This window comes from Henckelia pumila, chromosome 4, assembly GCF_033568475.1.
Source record: "Henckelia pumila isolate YLH828 chromosome 4, ASM3356847v2, whole genome shotgun sequence".
Lineage (NCBI taxonomy): Eukaryota > Viridiplantae > Streptophyta > Magnoliopsida > Lamiales > Gesneriaceae > Henckelia > Henckelia pumila.
In genome coordinates this window covers 8,782,972-8,798,332 of record NC_133123.1, presented here as the reverse complement: position 1 = coordinate 8,798,332, position 15,361 = coordinate 8,782,972, and the positions used below count along the sequence as shown (strand labels likewise).

Sequence of the window (15,361 nt, the reverse complement as noted above, 5' to 3'; positions counted from 1 at the left end):
TGGAAAAACTGTAAATTTGTTCATGTATGTTTGTTACTTTGCGATTTTGATCCTATATGTTTTCATATTTCAGTTTTAGTCCTACGTGTTTTGATTTTTGGCAATTTCGGTCCTTTTTACTCGAAAATGCTTACGTGACACTGTACACGTCAGCTCCACATCAGCACTGAATTGGTGCCACGTCGGAAAAATGACTAAAATTGTCAAAAAATTAAGATAGTGGACTAAAACTGAAATCTGAAAATATAAAAAAATTGAAATCGCAAAGTGTCAAATATGCAGGACCAAAAAAATCAATTTTCCCATAATTAAACGTACATAGGAGTGCATACGCATCCATGTTTCATGTATGTGTTGTGACAAAAAATTTCTTATAAAATCATGATACTGTGAGATATGCAGGAAAATGGACAAAAGCCGCGAACGAGCTAATTTCGGATAGTTCGATACACAGAAACATGCAAGGGGTAGTAAAGATGAAAACGTATAACAGATAAAAGCTTCTTGAAAATGGAAACACAAACCAACATAACTACTACATCATGAAGCTTTCATATTGTCCAATCCGACGCTTGCCTGCATCCAAAATTGTTTGCATCATGCATGATATTGTATGCACAAAATAAACAGTTCCAAAAGCTTAAAATCAATCCGAAGTTTGCATCGTACCAAAAACTTGTGAATCTGAGCAAGAATTGGTGAGAAATTTGTGCAGAACTTCTGCATATCGCCCTGGATATCGCCTTCATTGCCCAACACCTCCATGAATTTCTTCCTATCTGGTGCCAGCTTAATAGCCACCTTTATTTCCCATTGCATAAACGAGAAATTTATTTTGACAGCCGCCACAAAAAAATAGCGATAACACGAAAAAATAATACTCGTTACAGAAGTACAGACACACATGGTTCACAAGAATACTTAATTGTAGTGATCATTCCAGCCTTCAACAATTTTTTTGTTGAAGTGCTGATGATTATTTCAGAAAAAAGTTTTAGAAATACAAAAATTATTGAATTCAATAGTTCCACAGTGCGAGTCCATCAATCCATTAAGTAAAAAAAAAAAAAAAAAAAGTTGTGCATGAAGCAATTTCATTACCATAAAACTTGAACTAGCAAGCCAACCATGCCATTTCTTCAATGTCTTGCTGTATGAATCGTTACAAACTTGCGACATTGACCAATCTTGATGATCCACAAGATTATGGAACAGTTGGACCACGAAATCCATTGCCCTGAAGCATAAGAAAAATCGTTGGCATCGTAACAACAAAGCATTCACAATCAACTTTGCCTAAATCCGGGTATCAACAGAGCGACGAAGCTAAGATCACCTTGTTAACCAAAGAAGCCCATTGGTACAACTAGATGATGATTTAGCAGTTTTTATCTCGACCTCGTCTTGCACCAAGCTGTACAAGTATTTGAATCGCGAGGGATTCGAATTGTACTTAGATTCCAACCTCTGAAATGTTAATGAATAGATAACATCAGCCTTGGCATCCAACAAAAATTGACATCAACTTAACCTACAAGAATATATCAAGCATAGATAAAATCTTACTGTTATGTTGCCACTGATATCGGATTTTACCACAATCATTGCTGCTCCAAATTTGTCTAAAACAGAGGAAGCATCGAGTGAAAACGGAAAAAATGACAAAATTGAAAAAAACAAAACAAAACAAAACAAAACAAAACAAAACAAAACAGAACGAAAACGAAAACGAAAACAAGAAAGCATGTCACACTAAGCAAGTATTACTGCAGCAACGTCTTCTTTAACCACAACGTGAACGTATATTTACACTTAACTTTTCATTTGACGGGTCGGTTAGATCAAAATGGATCCTATATGGAATCCGTCGGGGACCTACTGTTTCTTCATACATCACAGATATAATATAGATTTAACAGATATAATATAGATTTAACAGGATAATCACATTTCACCAATTGAAAAACTCAAAACTTTCAAAGTAATTATAAAGTTTTTTACCTTCTTGAAAATTCAAATCTTTGCACATATATACACTTCGAAGCACACCCCACCAAAATTGCTGGTCTGAATTTATCCAAGTTATTGAAATGTGATGTTAAGTTACGGACAAATTACCTAGAATAGGCAATATGAGTTTGCACAAATCCAAGAATGGCATGGTGAGCATATCTCCTTGTTCACATTTCACATGCTGAATTCCTTCCAAACAAGGACTAAAAACATTCTCCGCCATAGCAGAACTTTTCTGACAATGCAATACAAATTCATCGTGAAACATTTAACTAAAATATCGTCCAAATTACACAGTTTCAAGAAAATTGTGAAACAAGGCAGATGCACACTGAAGCCATAATAATCTAAATCTGAATTATACCAAAAAAAAAAATCGATAAAATCAACATATGATAAATGGGAAAATCATATATGCAGCAAAAAAATCAAGATAATTAACAATAAATCACATTGAGACATGCATAATAAGTAGGAGGCCGTAAGTAAATAAACATGCAGATGGCGACGGCAAACCTTGGATTAAAACGCGCGCAGAATTGGATCCAGAAAGTGCAAAGGAGAAAGAATTCGACACTTTAATTATAAGAAGTAAATATTTTTATTTATTGATTAAGAAAAATTAGACGTGCATGGAATATGAAATAGTCGTCGCCACGTTTAACTGAGCTTCAAATCCCTGTTGCGACATTTTCGTGGGTTTTTTTGTTTTTTGTTTTTTTTTTTTTTGTGACGTGAGAACTCGCGGCCGCTATTTTCGGTGTACACTGGGTAAACCCCCGAACTAACGCAATAGCATGCAAACTGGGTTAGCCAGGTAAACCATATTAGGCAAGCCCTGTGTGACAGGCTAGTCCAAGAAGGTGTTGGTAGGGAAAATCGAACTCCTGACCCAGATCTGGCCAAGGTTTCACCTACTCCACCAACTTGTACACTCCCTTAGGGGCGGTTTTTTTGTTTTATTATGTGTGGGGTGGGTTCTCTGTATGTTGTATCAAAAATATTAGTATGAAAAAAATTCATATCGGTATCGATATCAAAATTTCAAAATTTTGGTATTGATATAATTCATATTGATACCGTACAGATACCGAAAAATATTGATATGCCAAAAAAATGTCTATATATCGAAAAAATTTTGGTACAATATCCCAAAAAGTCGTGTTTTGATTTGGTATCTCACCCCGAATTTATGTCCACGGTTTATTAATGAACATTTGTTTTTAAAGCCGATATTACATTTAAAAGATTGCATATGTTTTTTTTTATTAAACCATTATAAGTTTGCCTCAATTTCAAGACAAAAATAGTCTTTTTTAAAAAAAAAAAATCAAGTAGTCATTTTAATTCTATAAGTTTTTTTGTATTTTATGTTCTTTAACTTATCAATGTTGAGTTTTACTAATGTAATTTTGTTATGTTTTTAATCATATTTCACCATAATACTGACCTGACATTGAATATGTAAGCTAATTTCAATATTACATCAACAGTTTTTGGCTTCACTTCATCACTCCGATAAAATAAGATTAAAAAAAAAAAACAAAGTTATAGGATTAAGACTCAACTTCGATAGATTAAAGGACGAAAATAGAAAATATGACAACTTATAGAACCAATTTGGGTTTTTTCCTCTTTTTCAATTACATAATAATTAAATAAACATTAATTGAATTTTAAAATAATAAGCATATAATGGAAAGCATCAAAATATTGGGACATCAGTGATGAACGATAACACCAATATGTAAACTTTTAAATGATTAGAACATGTTTAACTTCAGTCATAGCCTCATAGGAGACATCAATGGGAAATAACGAAGAAATAAATGCAAATAAAATACTGAAAGAAAAGAATAGGATATCAACAACATTAATTCAGTAAGAAATTATTTAGTAGGAGTTTAGTTATTTAAAACTAATGCTAAATTCAACTTTAACCAAAAACCCAAAAACAAATTCACAACTTTGCCTTGCAAGAACTCTACCAAACTATTATAGGCACGGCTCATTTCTAATTGTCTCTTAAAATTGGTGCTGAATCTGCATTATATGTTATATCGTTACTCTAAGATCTTTGAAGAAGTAAATTTTACATAACGAAGTTAAGACCCCCAGACCCCAGTAAACGAGCTGAGCGAAATTTCTATTACAAAATTTATCGTGGCACAAACTTTTTGAGCAAAAAATTAACAAATTTTTTGGTAGGAGCTGAAGAGTGAAATGGAAAAATGTGACCTCCTTATATTAGATATCGTTTGACACTAAAAGACAAAGATAACATGTTAATTTTTCAACTCAAATTATTGGAAAACTTTAACTAAAATAATACACAGATTTTGAACCTCATCATTGGCATCAAATGGTAAGAAAACCTTCGGGAAGCGGCCGAGTACAGAGTATTTGGAGGAGGTTGTTTAACCAGGATAAATCTCAAGGGACTATTTTTAGAAGATTTGCCATGGCCGCGGCCCTCTAGGTATGCGTTAGAAGAACAGTAAAAACAGAGGGGTGCTAATCCTTCTTTAAGTCTGGTTTTTTAAACTATCGTCAATGTTTACTATTGCACCTCAGAAAAGAAGAGTAAATAATCTCGGGAGCCTTTACAAGAATCGAGAACTTTATATCTTCAAGCAAGCGACAAATATGATGTATTTTCAATCTCCAAAGCAAAATACTGCAAGTACTTTAAGACTTATGTTACAGGAAGCTTAGATTGAATGCAAAATTCACCATGATTTGTCACACAACGCATCCAAAAACACCAAGACTCTATGATGCTTGCTTCTTTTCACTTGTTTTGCTCCAAAAAGGTGACAATAAAGAGAAATGGCGAGAAGCTGTAAGAAAAACGGAGATCAGGGGCAAACAACTTAATATAGCCTTGGAAATCAAAATAGAAGAGCAACAAAGGCATTAACATTGTATGCCAAAGAACGTACATTTTTGTGAAGCATTGCCAGCAGTCGAAATTTCATCTTGTGAGATGAGATTCTTCAAAGTGAGAACTGAAAAAAACACCCAAACATGGACGTACCAGAAAAAGATAAAGATAACATCAGCAAGATGGTGGATTTATGTTAATAGCTGTTCATCGACATTAGTGAGCACAAAAAAGATTGTGCCCATGCACATAATACCACCCTTTGATCATACAACACAAACTCAAGATTGAGAAATGTTTCCGAGCCTTCCAATCATGTACCATGTACCAAGGATAAGTAATTTATTACTCGTTGTCCATTATTATCAGATTGTCGTTGTCCATTATTAGTCTGAGACCCGTTAATGGAATTAAGATGCACATAGTTTAGATACAATGAATAGTTGAATACGCCCATCTTGACTTAAACGGTAAAGGCGAGAAATTTGGATGATCTCTATTTTTGCTACATGGAATGGCAATGACAAAGAAGTTGGTAAAGACAAGTTGGCACAATAAATGCTTAATGATGAGTGTTTATTACTTCTACCATTCTTACCTTATGATAAATGTATACAAGTAATTTTGTGAGCAGGCATGTCTGAGGAGTTTTTAAGATAGAGAAATGGCTTCACCTTCACTTGATGATGCAGGATTCCTCGCATTATCATCATGCTCAGCGCCATCAACGCTAATACAATCTGAATCAACACTTTGATCCACTGACAATGAAGGGTGATTCTTCTTTCCAAATTTCAGAAGTCTCTTGAAACCCTTTGATTCCTTGACAGGCGTCTTCTCTGACGTCCCAGAATTTTTGTCCACTTGGTCAGTTTTAACATCAGGTACATTTGTTCTGACAGTTCCTTCAACTCTTTTCTCTAGTTTTGAGCTTGCCACATGTGCTTTGCTGTAGTCCGAATAAGATCCCTTAACCTGGTAACCACAGGAAGCTACATCAGGATCTTATTAAAAATGTTTTATGGACCAGGACAATAAATTATCAAGTTTGAATATCATAATCAGCATTTAAAGGAATAAGAGTATCAATTGCATACTATAGAAGAAGGTGCACACTCAGAGCATTATAAATGCAGCATGGCGAATCAATCCTTTGAAACGAGCTAAAGGGGTTCATTAAACACCCATTAACATTGGCTCACAGATGGAATGCTTGTATCTTTCACTTCTGAATTTTGATCTGCCAAAACCTAAATGGAAGCAGAAAAGTGGAATATATTCTCTATTCCTAAGGTAGACATACAATAAATTATCAATTTTACTGCAACTCATTAGAATCTGATTGCTTTTGGAGTTGAGAAGGTAAGAAATGGTTGGCAATTGCAAAAGCAATTGATAGAGTATCCATTGCAGACCATACAAGAAGGTGCACACTAATTATACCGACACCTTGCAGAGCATTATAAATGCATCATGGCAAACCAATCCTGTGAAACGAGCTAAAGGGGTTCATTAAACACCCATTAACATTGGCTCACAGATGGAATGCTTGTATCTTTTTCATTTCTGAATTTCGATATGCCAAAACCTAAATGGAAGCAGAAACACATTCTTTATTCCTAAGGTAGACATACCAGAAATTATTAATTTTACATATCACACCTCATTAGAATCTGATTGCTTCTGGAGTTGAGAAGGTAAGAAATGGTTATCAACACGGCTCACTGGAGGTGGAGTATGCGCATCAGCTGAGTTGGACATCACACTACTTTTCTCTCCTGTGTCACGGTCATTATAATGCTTATTTCCCATCTCCAACTTTCCTTCTGATGGATGCAATGTTTTCTCATATTCAAGCATGACAACGGTTTTCTCAACTATCGGATTGTCATCAATATCAATCTGATGTAATCTATTTGAGATTTTCACATTTACTTCAGCATTTGTAGAAGGATTTATTTCATTCACCTTCTGTTTGCCTTTTACAGTCGAACCATTCTCACCTGAATTTAGAAGCGTTTTTGGTGTTTTAATCTTCAATTCAGGCAGCATCGCAGCTTTACTTCTGTCTAGGTTTATGATAGCAGATATTTTATTCCTCTCAGCCCCCTCAGACAACTTCCTCTTTGATACTGATTCAGCACTTCGTGCCTTCGTCAACATAACAGGAGGGTTGGTGATTGTTTTAGGCTCTGATAACCTCCTAATCCGCGCCATGGAGGCCTTAGAATCAGGTGTAACACCGTGACTATCTCTTTTCGGTTCAGATAATGAAGATGAGGATCTAGTCAATCTATTAGCTCCCGCGTGACTCCCCTCGTTTAGTTTACTGGATTTGGAAGCTTTGGGTGGCACACTCGCTCCAACTGAAGTTCTAATCTTTGATCTCTGCAAGGGTGATGAGGACCCAGGCTCAGAATCACTGAACTTAGATCCTTTATTAGTGGCTGGAGAAAGCTTCGTTGGCAATTGTTTTATTTGAGGAGAGAGCGAGGGTGGTTTTGCAGAAGTGGTGTTGGAACTGCCCCTCGACGCAATTCTCTTTTGCCTCTCCTGCTTTAAAGCTTCAATTCTCTTCATCTCAGCCTCTTCCTGTAAACAGTTGACCATTAGAATATAGACAAAGCCTATCAAGAATGTCATACAACATAGCGGCAGATCAAACATGGTCTCCAAACATGTATATATTATCATCAAGTAATGAGAAATTGGAAGAAGACATAGGTAGGCCCAACATCCTATTGATGATTAGTATCATTCCACTGTATTAGCGATAAGAACATGCCACTCACTTCGGTAAGTTTCGATTAGTCTAGTCAAGCAAGTAACATTTAAGAATGTAAAGCAAATAAAATAATACCATATACCTTCTCTTTTTTCATTTTCTGCAAATCAGCTTTATAGGATCTCAGCTTCTCAGCACGGGCACGGGCATCTTCTAAAGGACTCATCTTTGAAGATTTGCCTTTCCTTATTGGACCTCCAGTTCTTTGCTTACTCAAAGGATCCAAGTTGACCTTCAATCTCTTATCCTTATCCAACTTCCGTAATACTCCCTTCGGGTCCGCAACTTCTTTTTTCCCTTTTTCTCGAGAACTCTCAGCACAGACCTGCATTTCATAGTCCTGAGTAAGGTCATATCCAATTGACCTCTTCTCGGTTCCACGTTCCGGCATTAAGCTTAAACCATCAGGTTCATAATTGACTACATTCCTAACATCCAAATTTTGACGTGCTGACGGAATCTCAGAACCCATATCAATAGCAGATCTATCCCTGCCTCCAACTTGATCTATTGACATTGTCCGAAATGGTACAATCAAAGATTCATCAGTCATTCCGTGAGAAGATTCTCCATCCATTTGATAGGTGGCACCCTCAAAACCATTCACATCTAGTGCACCCAATGAATTTCCAAATTTTTGTTGGTTCTGTCGACTGCCAATAATAAAATCATCTGAACCCCTGGACCTAGGGAATGTACGTTCATCAATTTTATGAGTGCCATTAAACTTAGCATCTTGTATTGCACCTCGCTCCAGTGAACCATGAACCAGTGGATCAGCAACCATTGTGTTTGCCCGTCTTTTTGCATTATTTTCCATGGCTAACATTCCCTTATTGTCAGCACTATCATGCTCATCACCTTCCCGGAGTAAACAGTTCTGAAAAGCCTGCCAGTGTGTATCGTCAGCATCTTTTCCAAAATTAGAGACCACGTTGTTGAAACTCAAATTATCCAAAGAATTCACATGGCTTCCCTTATTTCTCAAAGGTCTGTTACTATTTTGATGGATCTTCTCAAGACCATCAACCTTAGAAATTTGATATTCTCCGTCAGTGTCAGAATCTGAATCTGAGTTTGATTCATTGCCAGATTTCTTCTCTTTCGAAGTAATATAATTAATATTTCGTATAACAACCATGCCAGATTGTTTTTTATTAGATCCTCCACCTTTTCTATGCACTTTACGACTCTCTGGAAAATCTGAACTCATCTCCATATCATCCAGTGATCTATTTCTCTCAATATCTGACATTTCTGAACCGGTAATATTATCCCTACCATCACTGGGGCGTTTTTTATGCCCTGACTGATGACCAAAATTTGATGAGGCGTGCTCCATGGGCCAATGAGGTGGCTGAAAAAATGGGCCATTGCCTGCATAAGTTGGATAGTATGGCATTCCTTGAACAGGGTATGCAGGAAATACTGGTTGGGCACCAGGGGGATTATTCATAGGCCACGATGGAAACACTAGATGAGGAAACTGTCCCTGAAAATATTCTTGTTGACCATTTGGAGCTGAGTTATCTGCTGGAGCAAGGGAATAAACATTACATATCTATGATCCTCAATGGATTCACGTTTGTTCACAAACAAGCTTGGAAAAAAAAAAACCATGATCACACTAAGACTCTATGAAGCTTGCTTCTTTTCTAGTTGACTCCTGACGTACTGAGGCTATGTTTGAAACTTGAATTCCATGGAGGAAACCACTACGATTGTATTTCTTTTGGTGTGAATAGAATAAAATTAGTTGAGTGCTGGCTCCAGCATGATTAGAGATACTTGCTAATGCTATAATTATCCCTCTATTTTCTTGATGCTTTCAATGAAACACGATATTTTTGAAGTTTGAAATCAATTTTCTTCAAATTTAAAATTTCCACCAATTTCCTTCTTCAGATCACAGAATACATAAGAGTGCCTATGATATACCCTGCATCCAGGTCATCCACAGATATATGACAAAAATGAAAAATGATGAATCAACAAAGAAATCAAATTTAAGCCAAACAGATACAGATAGTTTGTTCTTTTCACCGGAAATTTTTGTGTAACACCTCACAAAGACTTAATCTTTACCTGCATTATTGGTCGAGCCTAATTTCCCATTACTCTCTGTAGCCAGCTCATGGTTTGTCTCATCATGTTTGTCAGTTGTGCCAGACAAAAAAATACCAGATGCATTCATTGCAGAAAACTCTGATCGAGTGGACAACACCTCTGATGCTTCAAGTTCAAGCCATTGCCCGGTTTCATGTTTACTCTTCCAAAGATTTATGAATCTTGAGCATGCTTCTCTGTCACATGGATATAGCCCAGTTCAAAGAAAATATCAAGAATACAGAAGTGTCTGGGTATTTATGGATCAATGCTAATCTTTTACATACTTATCAGGAGAAGGTAGAAGAAGGAAGGTGCTTACAGTAATCGCGTGGCCCCAAAGCTCTCAGAAAATGATACAAGTGGCACCACATGATCGATATCAAAACCAGCTGCCACAGCACGAGCAAATGCCATACCTTGTTCTTTTTTTAGCACTATTTTGCGCGTTTCAAGGATTTTCAAAAGCTGAACTCTAATTCAATAGGAAAAGGTGACAATCAGGATATCTCAACACATTTTCATTCATCTCATTTCTCATCTAAACATGATCTACTAGCTTTAATAAGTTCAACAAATCAAAGGTCATAGCACTCACATTGGCCATAGACTTATAGTACGTGCGAGTCAAATTCATTGAATATTTCTACTCGCCAAAAATCCCCAATAAATTCATTTTATTGTGATTTTTCCAAAGATGGCAGATAACATGTAAAGTGGAACATAGCAAGAAATCAATATGGTTAAGTATATCATTTCCATAAAATAATGACGTATATTCTTTCCTATATCTCCAATCACAGTGGTGTAGACGTTTACAATTTTGCAAAGAGACATTAAAAAGGATGAATAATCTGCTTATCAACTGACCTATAGTTGATAGGAGTATATGAGCAATTTCCATCAAACATTAATTTTTGAACCAAGAACCTACGGCTTTTCAGAAATTTTAACTACTATAAAATTCTTAAAAAGGCAGGCATGAATCCAATAAAACAAAGCCAAAAAATGTATGCAATCAAACTAGAAAGAAGATCCTTTCCCTGCCTTTTTCTTTCTTTTTCTTTTCACTCATTTAGGTGTGTGAACGTGAAGATTCATGAGAAGATATATTTCAGATTGGCCATTTCATAATTTTACCATGTTCTAGTGCTACTCAAAATTCCATGAAAACACAATGCATTTGTTTTGAAGACGTAAATGCTCGAACTATAAACCCGAGGTACTAAAATCAGATTCCCTCCACTCTGTTTCATAATGGACCACTATCTTTTGGCACAAAAAATGGCAGACACAAATTTTGAATGTTAAAGTATTCAGATAGAAGAAAAACACATATAAATTTTTTTTTTATCAGGTGCCAACATAGGATTGCAAATGTCAAGATGGAATTGAAAACCATTCAAAACTTTAAAGAATGATGCCACAAACTTAAGTATCACGAAGCAGAACTTTTGAGTGGAAGTATAATATATCCATTGCACCTCAGTACTCAGTTTCATTATTGTAAGCCTCACGTGCCATGTTAAGATTGACACAACCTCAAGCCTGTTAAAGCTTAATCCATGAAATGGGCTAACAGTCACGCACAAACAAAAAATTATGAAACAGTCGCATTGCAAGGAATATCCTATGGTGCATTCATTGAAGTACATACTTAGAATTTCCCTCCTGCGAGCATGAGCCATCGGCTTCAGGAAGTGGTGCCTCGGGCTGTCAGAAAAACGAAAGTGTGAAAGCAGGTAATTGATAGATTGAAGGAAGAGCTGGCAGAGTTCTCAGTCACCTTGTAAAGAACAATTGCTTTCTCCTCGTTATCATGTACAGATTTGTTTCCTGTATGTTATTTGAGAGTGCAAAGAGTAAATGTTACGTTTCTCCATTTGTTAGATATAAATCCATTTCTCAAGCAGCAACCACTTGTAAATACAGACATTCATCATCCAAAGGATATATGTATACCAATCATCAGCACCAAGGAGGGACTGTTGTAATCAACAAGGTAATTCTAATTTATGTTGCTTCTACAGTTTCATGTAACTAAAAAATGGACAGGCATAACAGATAAAAAACCAACAGAAGAGAATAAGCTTATAGTTAAAATACATAGCCAAGACCTTGTTCACCAGAAAGCATGCAATGATACAAAATGACCCATCTTAGTAAACATGGATAATATTGTCTTCTAAGATACCTTCAGATCCTCTCATAGGTTTTTCTTGATGATCTTCCACCTTTCAAAACAAATAAATAATAGAGTTAAATCAGTTGGTGTCCAATGAATGTAGAGAAATCATTTCATTGATCAGTAGTTTACGATGGTTTGCCCTATATCGTTGCAACTCTGAGAGATGATTGCCTCCTCGATCTGTAAGAGCTCAGTTTCTAACGTGTGCACACGTTCCAAGATTTCCGGCGTGCTCACAAAACGAACAAACCTGTGTGAAATAGCATACATCAATAATGTCCCAAAAGATGTGAAAACAAAGATAGTAGCAAGCCCTTAGAGTTGGTACATAGTTACTCATTCTTTAAAGGGGTTCTTCAAGTCAAGGAAATCTACCAATAAAAAATAAATAATATCGATCACTTATCACTAGGGACTGGTCGGTCTCCTAGCATACATGACATAATCCAGATGCGTCACTGACAAATGTGATAAGATATTGAGGGGACAAATGGTATTCGACATTTTTAAAGGGGTCAAATAGTTTGGCATAAATTTCTGGTCTTCTTTCCAATGCATAAGGTGACCATTAGCTACCACAACTTCATACTAGTAAAGATTATTAGGACACGATCCTACATATTTTAATGCATAGGGGATGAGTACTTTTATAAACAAAACACAGGATGAGTCCACTAGCCATAATTTCCTCTTTTTCTTTAACATCTATCTGGTTGGTGCGTAGCGCTAAAAGATTCTAGAGGAAACTTGAGAGACGGGCATGATAACATCAGCAGCAAATTAAAATCTAACCTTCGGGTTTTAGATTAAAGTTTCAACAGATTCAAAGTCCAATCTCTATCTGTGAGGCAAAGAATGTCCCAAACTTCAAGAAGAATTCTTTAATTATTGTTTAGCACAGAGCATGAAATATCTATCAATATCAACACACACAAACAGACTCACCAAGGAAGTCATGAATAACCCTATTTCATAAGTGAAAAGAAAATATAATTAATTATCATTTAAGTCAGTGTTCTAAAATTAAATCACATGAATGCGGGAAGAGTTTCACTGCAATTACTTTTCATCAAATAGGCAAGTATTAAAAGATAGCAGTCAAAAGCTTATTTAGAAGAGTGTACCGTCAGTATAAAAGTGGCGAGACTGAAAAACTAGACACTAATATAATATTGTGTCCTACGCAAACCTTTCAAGAGTGGCTTTTGTAAACCAAGCTGCATCACTGCCATTTTTCGGCTCAAGCAAAATTGAATAACCACCCTTCAATATTTGATCTTGGGCAGTCTTGAGATGGGAGAGAAACGGATTCAGCAATCCTGAAGCAATTTTTTCTTTTTTGTCATTTGATATGATGATCAAATCACACCTGTTGGTGAAACCGGTCAAACACAAGATATATAAATAACAAGACATCAACCTACATAATGTCACCAGATTTCAACTGCAGTTTCTTTCTTCTCATTTTAAACATTAGTTTACTAAAAGTATCAGAGTCTATTAACACCATAAAACGAAGTGACGATAAAAATTGTCAAATTCTGAGTATAACAAAAAAACATAAATCTCTCCATATCACAAAACATTTTAAGAAAAAGTGCTAAATCCAAACACTGAAATTATTTTTATAACCAACTCATTCCCCCCTACCCCTGGCTCAAACCCCATAGAAAAGTTGTTTACTCGAGAAAAAACAACTGATCAGAGTCCACCTACCATAAATAGAGTCTTTTATTGTCCGCATCTAATTATAATCTCGATTGATCAACAGTTAACATCAACTACAAATCCATCAAATCACGTACACACCGGTTATCATAAAAGATAAATCGAGTTTTCCCGAACAACTAAAGAACAAATGAACGTTACATGTATATTTAAGTTCTACACAATATCCAAGAAGCTCTGACGAAAGTTTCACACAATGCATGCTATGCAATCCAAAATTCCCAAACAATAACAGACAAAACAAATCCTATAAACAGCCAAAATCAATTAGTGTAATAACGCAACGTCATCCTCAATCATTCCCCAGATCACTACAAAAATACGCGCACACACCGAAACAAAACCTCATTCATGTGAAAACAACAATTAGTGGTTATTAACAAAATGCATACCGAGTTCTGGTCGGGGTGAGATGAAAAACAGCCGAGCTAAGCTGAACGTTCGGCTTCATTGTCGCGCCGATAAAACGAGCTCCGAGGGGATTTACAGAACAATGCTTCAGATCTCACACAGAGATTAATCCTGCAAATCAAAAAAACATATAAATCTGCGAAAAACATCAGGAAATTGGAAATTAAAAAAAAAAAAGTAGAATAGATTGAAGTGAGAGAAGAGAAGAAGAAGAAGCACTCACACAGGCTTTTTGGTAAAGCTGCTTGCATTTGCATTGTTCGTGTGTGAGAGAGAGAAAGTGAGTGTGAATTTGTGCGAAGGACTTCGGATTCCTGACAGGGAAAAAGGCAAAATTGCTCGAACATTTATGTAATCGTTTGGAAATTTTATCTATTTTATGGAAAAAAAATTAATTAACGGGTAGCTCGTACGAGTTGGGCACAACTGTATCCCCAACGGGGCCGATCACTTGTCAATGATCCGTGCGTGCGTCCGTGTCTAAATTTGAGACGAGATCTTGATTTTTTCATATTAACTTGCACACCGATATATCTCATCGTCTAAATTTGAGACGAAATCCTGATATTTTTCAGACCAATTTGCATTTAATAAATTTTGATATTGTCATTTTCTTGTGATATAAATACCACCATCGCTACTTATTTTTTAGCGTTGATAAAATCTTGATAAATTTAATAACAGTATCTTGTAAAACGATATTACGGATCTATATCCGAGAGACGGGTCAACTAGATTAATATTTGCAATTAGAAGTAAGATTTTTTGACAAAAATTATAATTTTTCATGTGAATCGATATTTTACAAAATTGATTCATAATCTCGAAGAGCACTGTGATTTGTGAAAGTTCTTTTATCAATCATAACATTTTAAAAAAGAAAAAAAGATGTCCCCATTCAAATGATTAAATTAGAAATACGAAGATGTGACAGTTTGAATCGTAGAATAGTTTTTTTGTCCTAAAAATCATTAAATATTTTATTTTAAAAACTACATTATAGAAAGTAGTGGTGACTTTCTGACTTTAGATTTATGACCATCGAAAATTGGTGAAGGAGATAGCAAGAGAAATATTGAATAGAAATGAAGAGTGTGAAAAGAATGTTGATACGCTAGCTCAAATAAAATATATTTAAGATAATTAATTTTATTGTTTAAAAAGATGAGCGTGGTCTACCAAACTGCCAACAACCCCATTAACTTTTGCATTTGACCAATTACTAAAGACACATTTAATTCCAAAA

General features: G+C 35.6%; 2 protein-coding genes across 5 annotated transcripts; both read right to left on the bottom strand.

Moving 5' to 3' along the window:
* Positions 1–540: 540 nt before the first annotated feature.
* Positions 541–2,236, bottom strand: LOC140865932 (glycolipid transfer protein 1-like). Its single transcript, XM_073270774.1, has 6 exons — positions 2,119–2,236; positions 1,567–1,622; positions 1,337–1,467; positions 1,102–1,237; positions 670–801; positions 541–576 (listed from the first exon to the last, which is right to left on the bottom strand). The coding sequence occupies exons 1-6, from the start codon at positions 2,234–2,236 to the stop codon at positions 541–543; spliced, it is 609 nt and encodes a 202-aa protein (XP_073126875.1).
* A 2,325-nt stretch (positions 2,237–4,561) lies between these two features.
* LOC140863790 (uncharacterized) lies at positions 4,562–14,609 on the bottom strand. 4 transcript variants are annotated; one of them, XM_073267455.1, is made up of 15 exons: positions 14,529–14,609; positions 14,339–14,429; positions 14,097–14,226; positions 13,166–13,345; positions 12,106–12,226; positions 11,983–12,022; positions 11,575–11,624; positions 11,446–11,501; positions 10,111–10,263; positions 9,768–9,985; positions 7,765–9,215; positions 6,560–7,489; positions 5,572–5,872; positions 4,956–5,021; positions 4,562–4,853 (listed from the first exon to the last, which is right to left on the bottom strand). In XM_073267455.1, the coding sequence occupies exons 3-15, from the start codon at positions 14,153–14,155 to the stop codon at positions 4,786–4,788; spliced, it is 3,693 nt and encodes a 1,230-aa protein (XP_073123556.1). In that variant the 5' UTR covers positions 14,156–14,226; positions 14,339–14,429; positions 14,529–14,609; the 3' UTR covers positions 4,562–4,785. The 4 variants fall into 4 exon arrangements, with proteins under 4 accessions (XP_073123556.1, XP_073123555.1, XP_073123557.1 ...); XM_073267454.1 differs by lacking the exon at positions 14,529–14,609 and having other exon boundaries at positions 14,339–14,491; XM_073267456.1 differs by lacking the exon at positions 14,529–14,609 and having other exon boundaries at positions 7,765–9,212; positions 14,339–14,490.
* Between the last annotated feature and the right edge of the window lie 752 nt (positions 14,610–15,361).

Excerpts from the sequence above, each read along its gene's own strand:
- LOC140865932 (XM_073270774.1), bottom strand. The coding sequence starts at position 2,236 with ATGGCGGAGAATGTTTTTAGTCCTTGTTTGGAAGGAATTCAGCATGTG. Across the intron at positions 1,468-1,566 it reads ATATCAGTGGCAACATAACA|AGGTTGGAATCTAAGTACAA; the intron begins GTAAGATTTTAT and ends TTAACATTTCAG. Across the intron at positions 1,238-1,336 it reads GGGCTTCTTTGGTTAACAAG|GGCAATGGATTTCGTGGTCC; the intron begins GTGATCTTAGCT and ends CTTATGCTTCAG.
- LOC140863790 (XM_073267455.1), bottom strand. The coding sequence starts at position 14,155 with ATGAAGCCGAACGTTCAGCTTAGCTCGGCTGTTTTTCATCTCACCCCG. Across the intron at positions 11,625-11,982 it reads ACCTATGAGAGGATCTGAAG|GAAACAAATCTGTACATGAT; the intron begins GTATCTTAGAAG and ends AATAACATACAG. Across the intron at positions 10,264-11,445 it reads TCGCAGGAGGGAAATTCTAA|AGTTCAGCTTTTGAAAATCC; the intron begins GTATGTACTTCA and ends CTATTGAATTAG.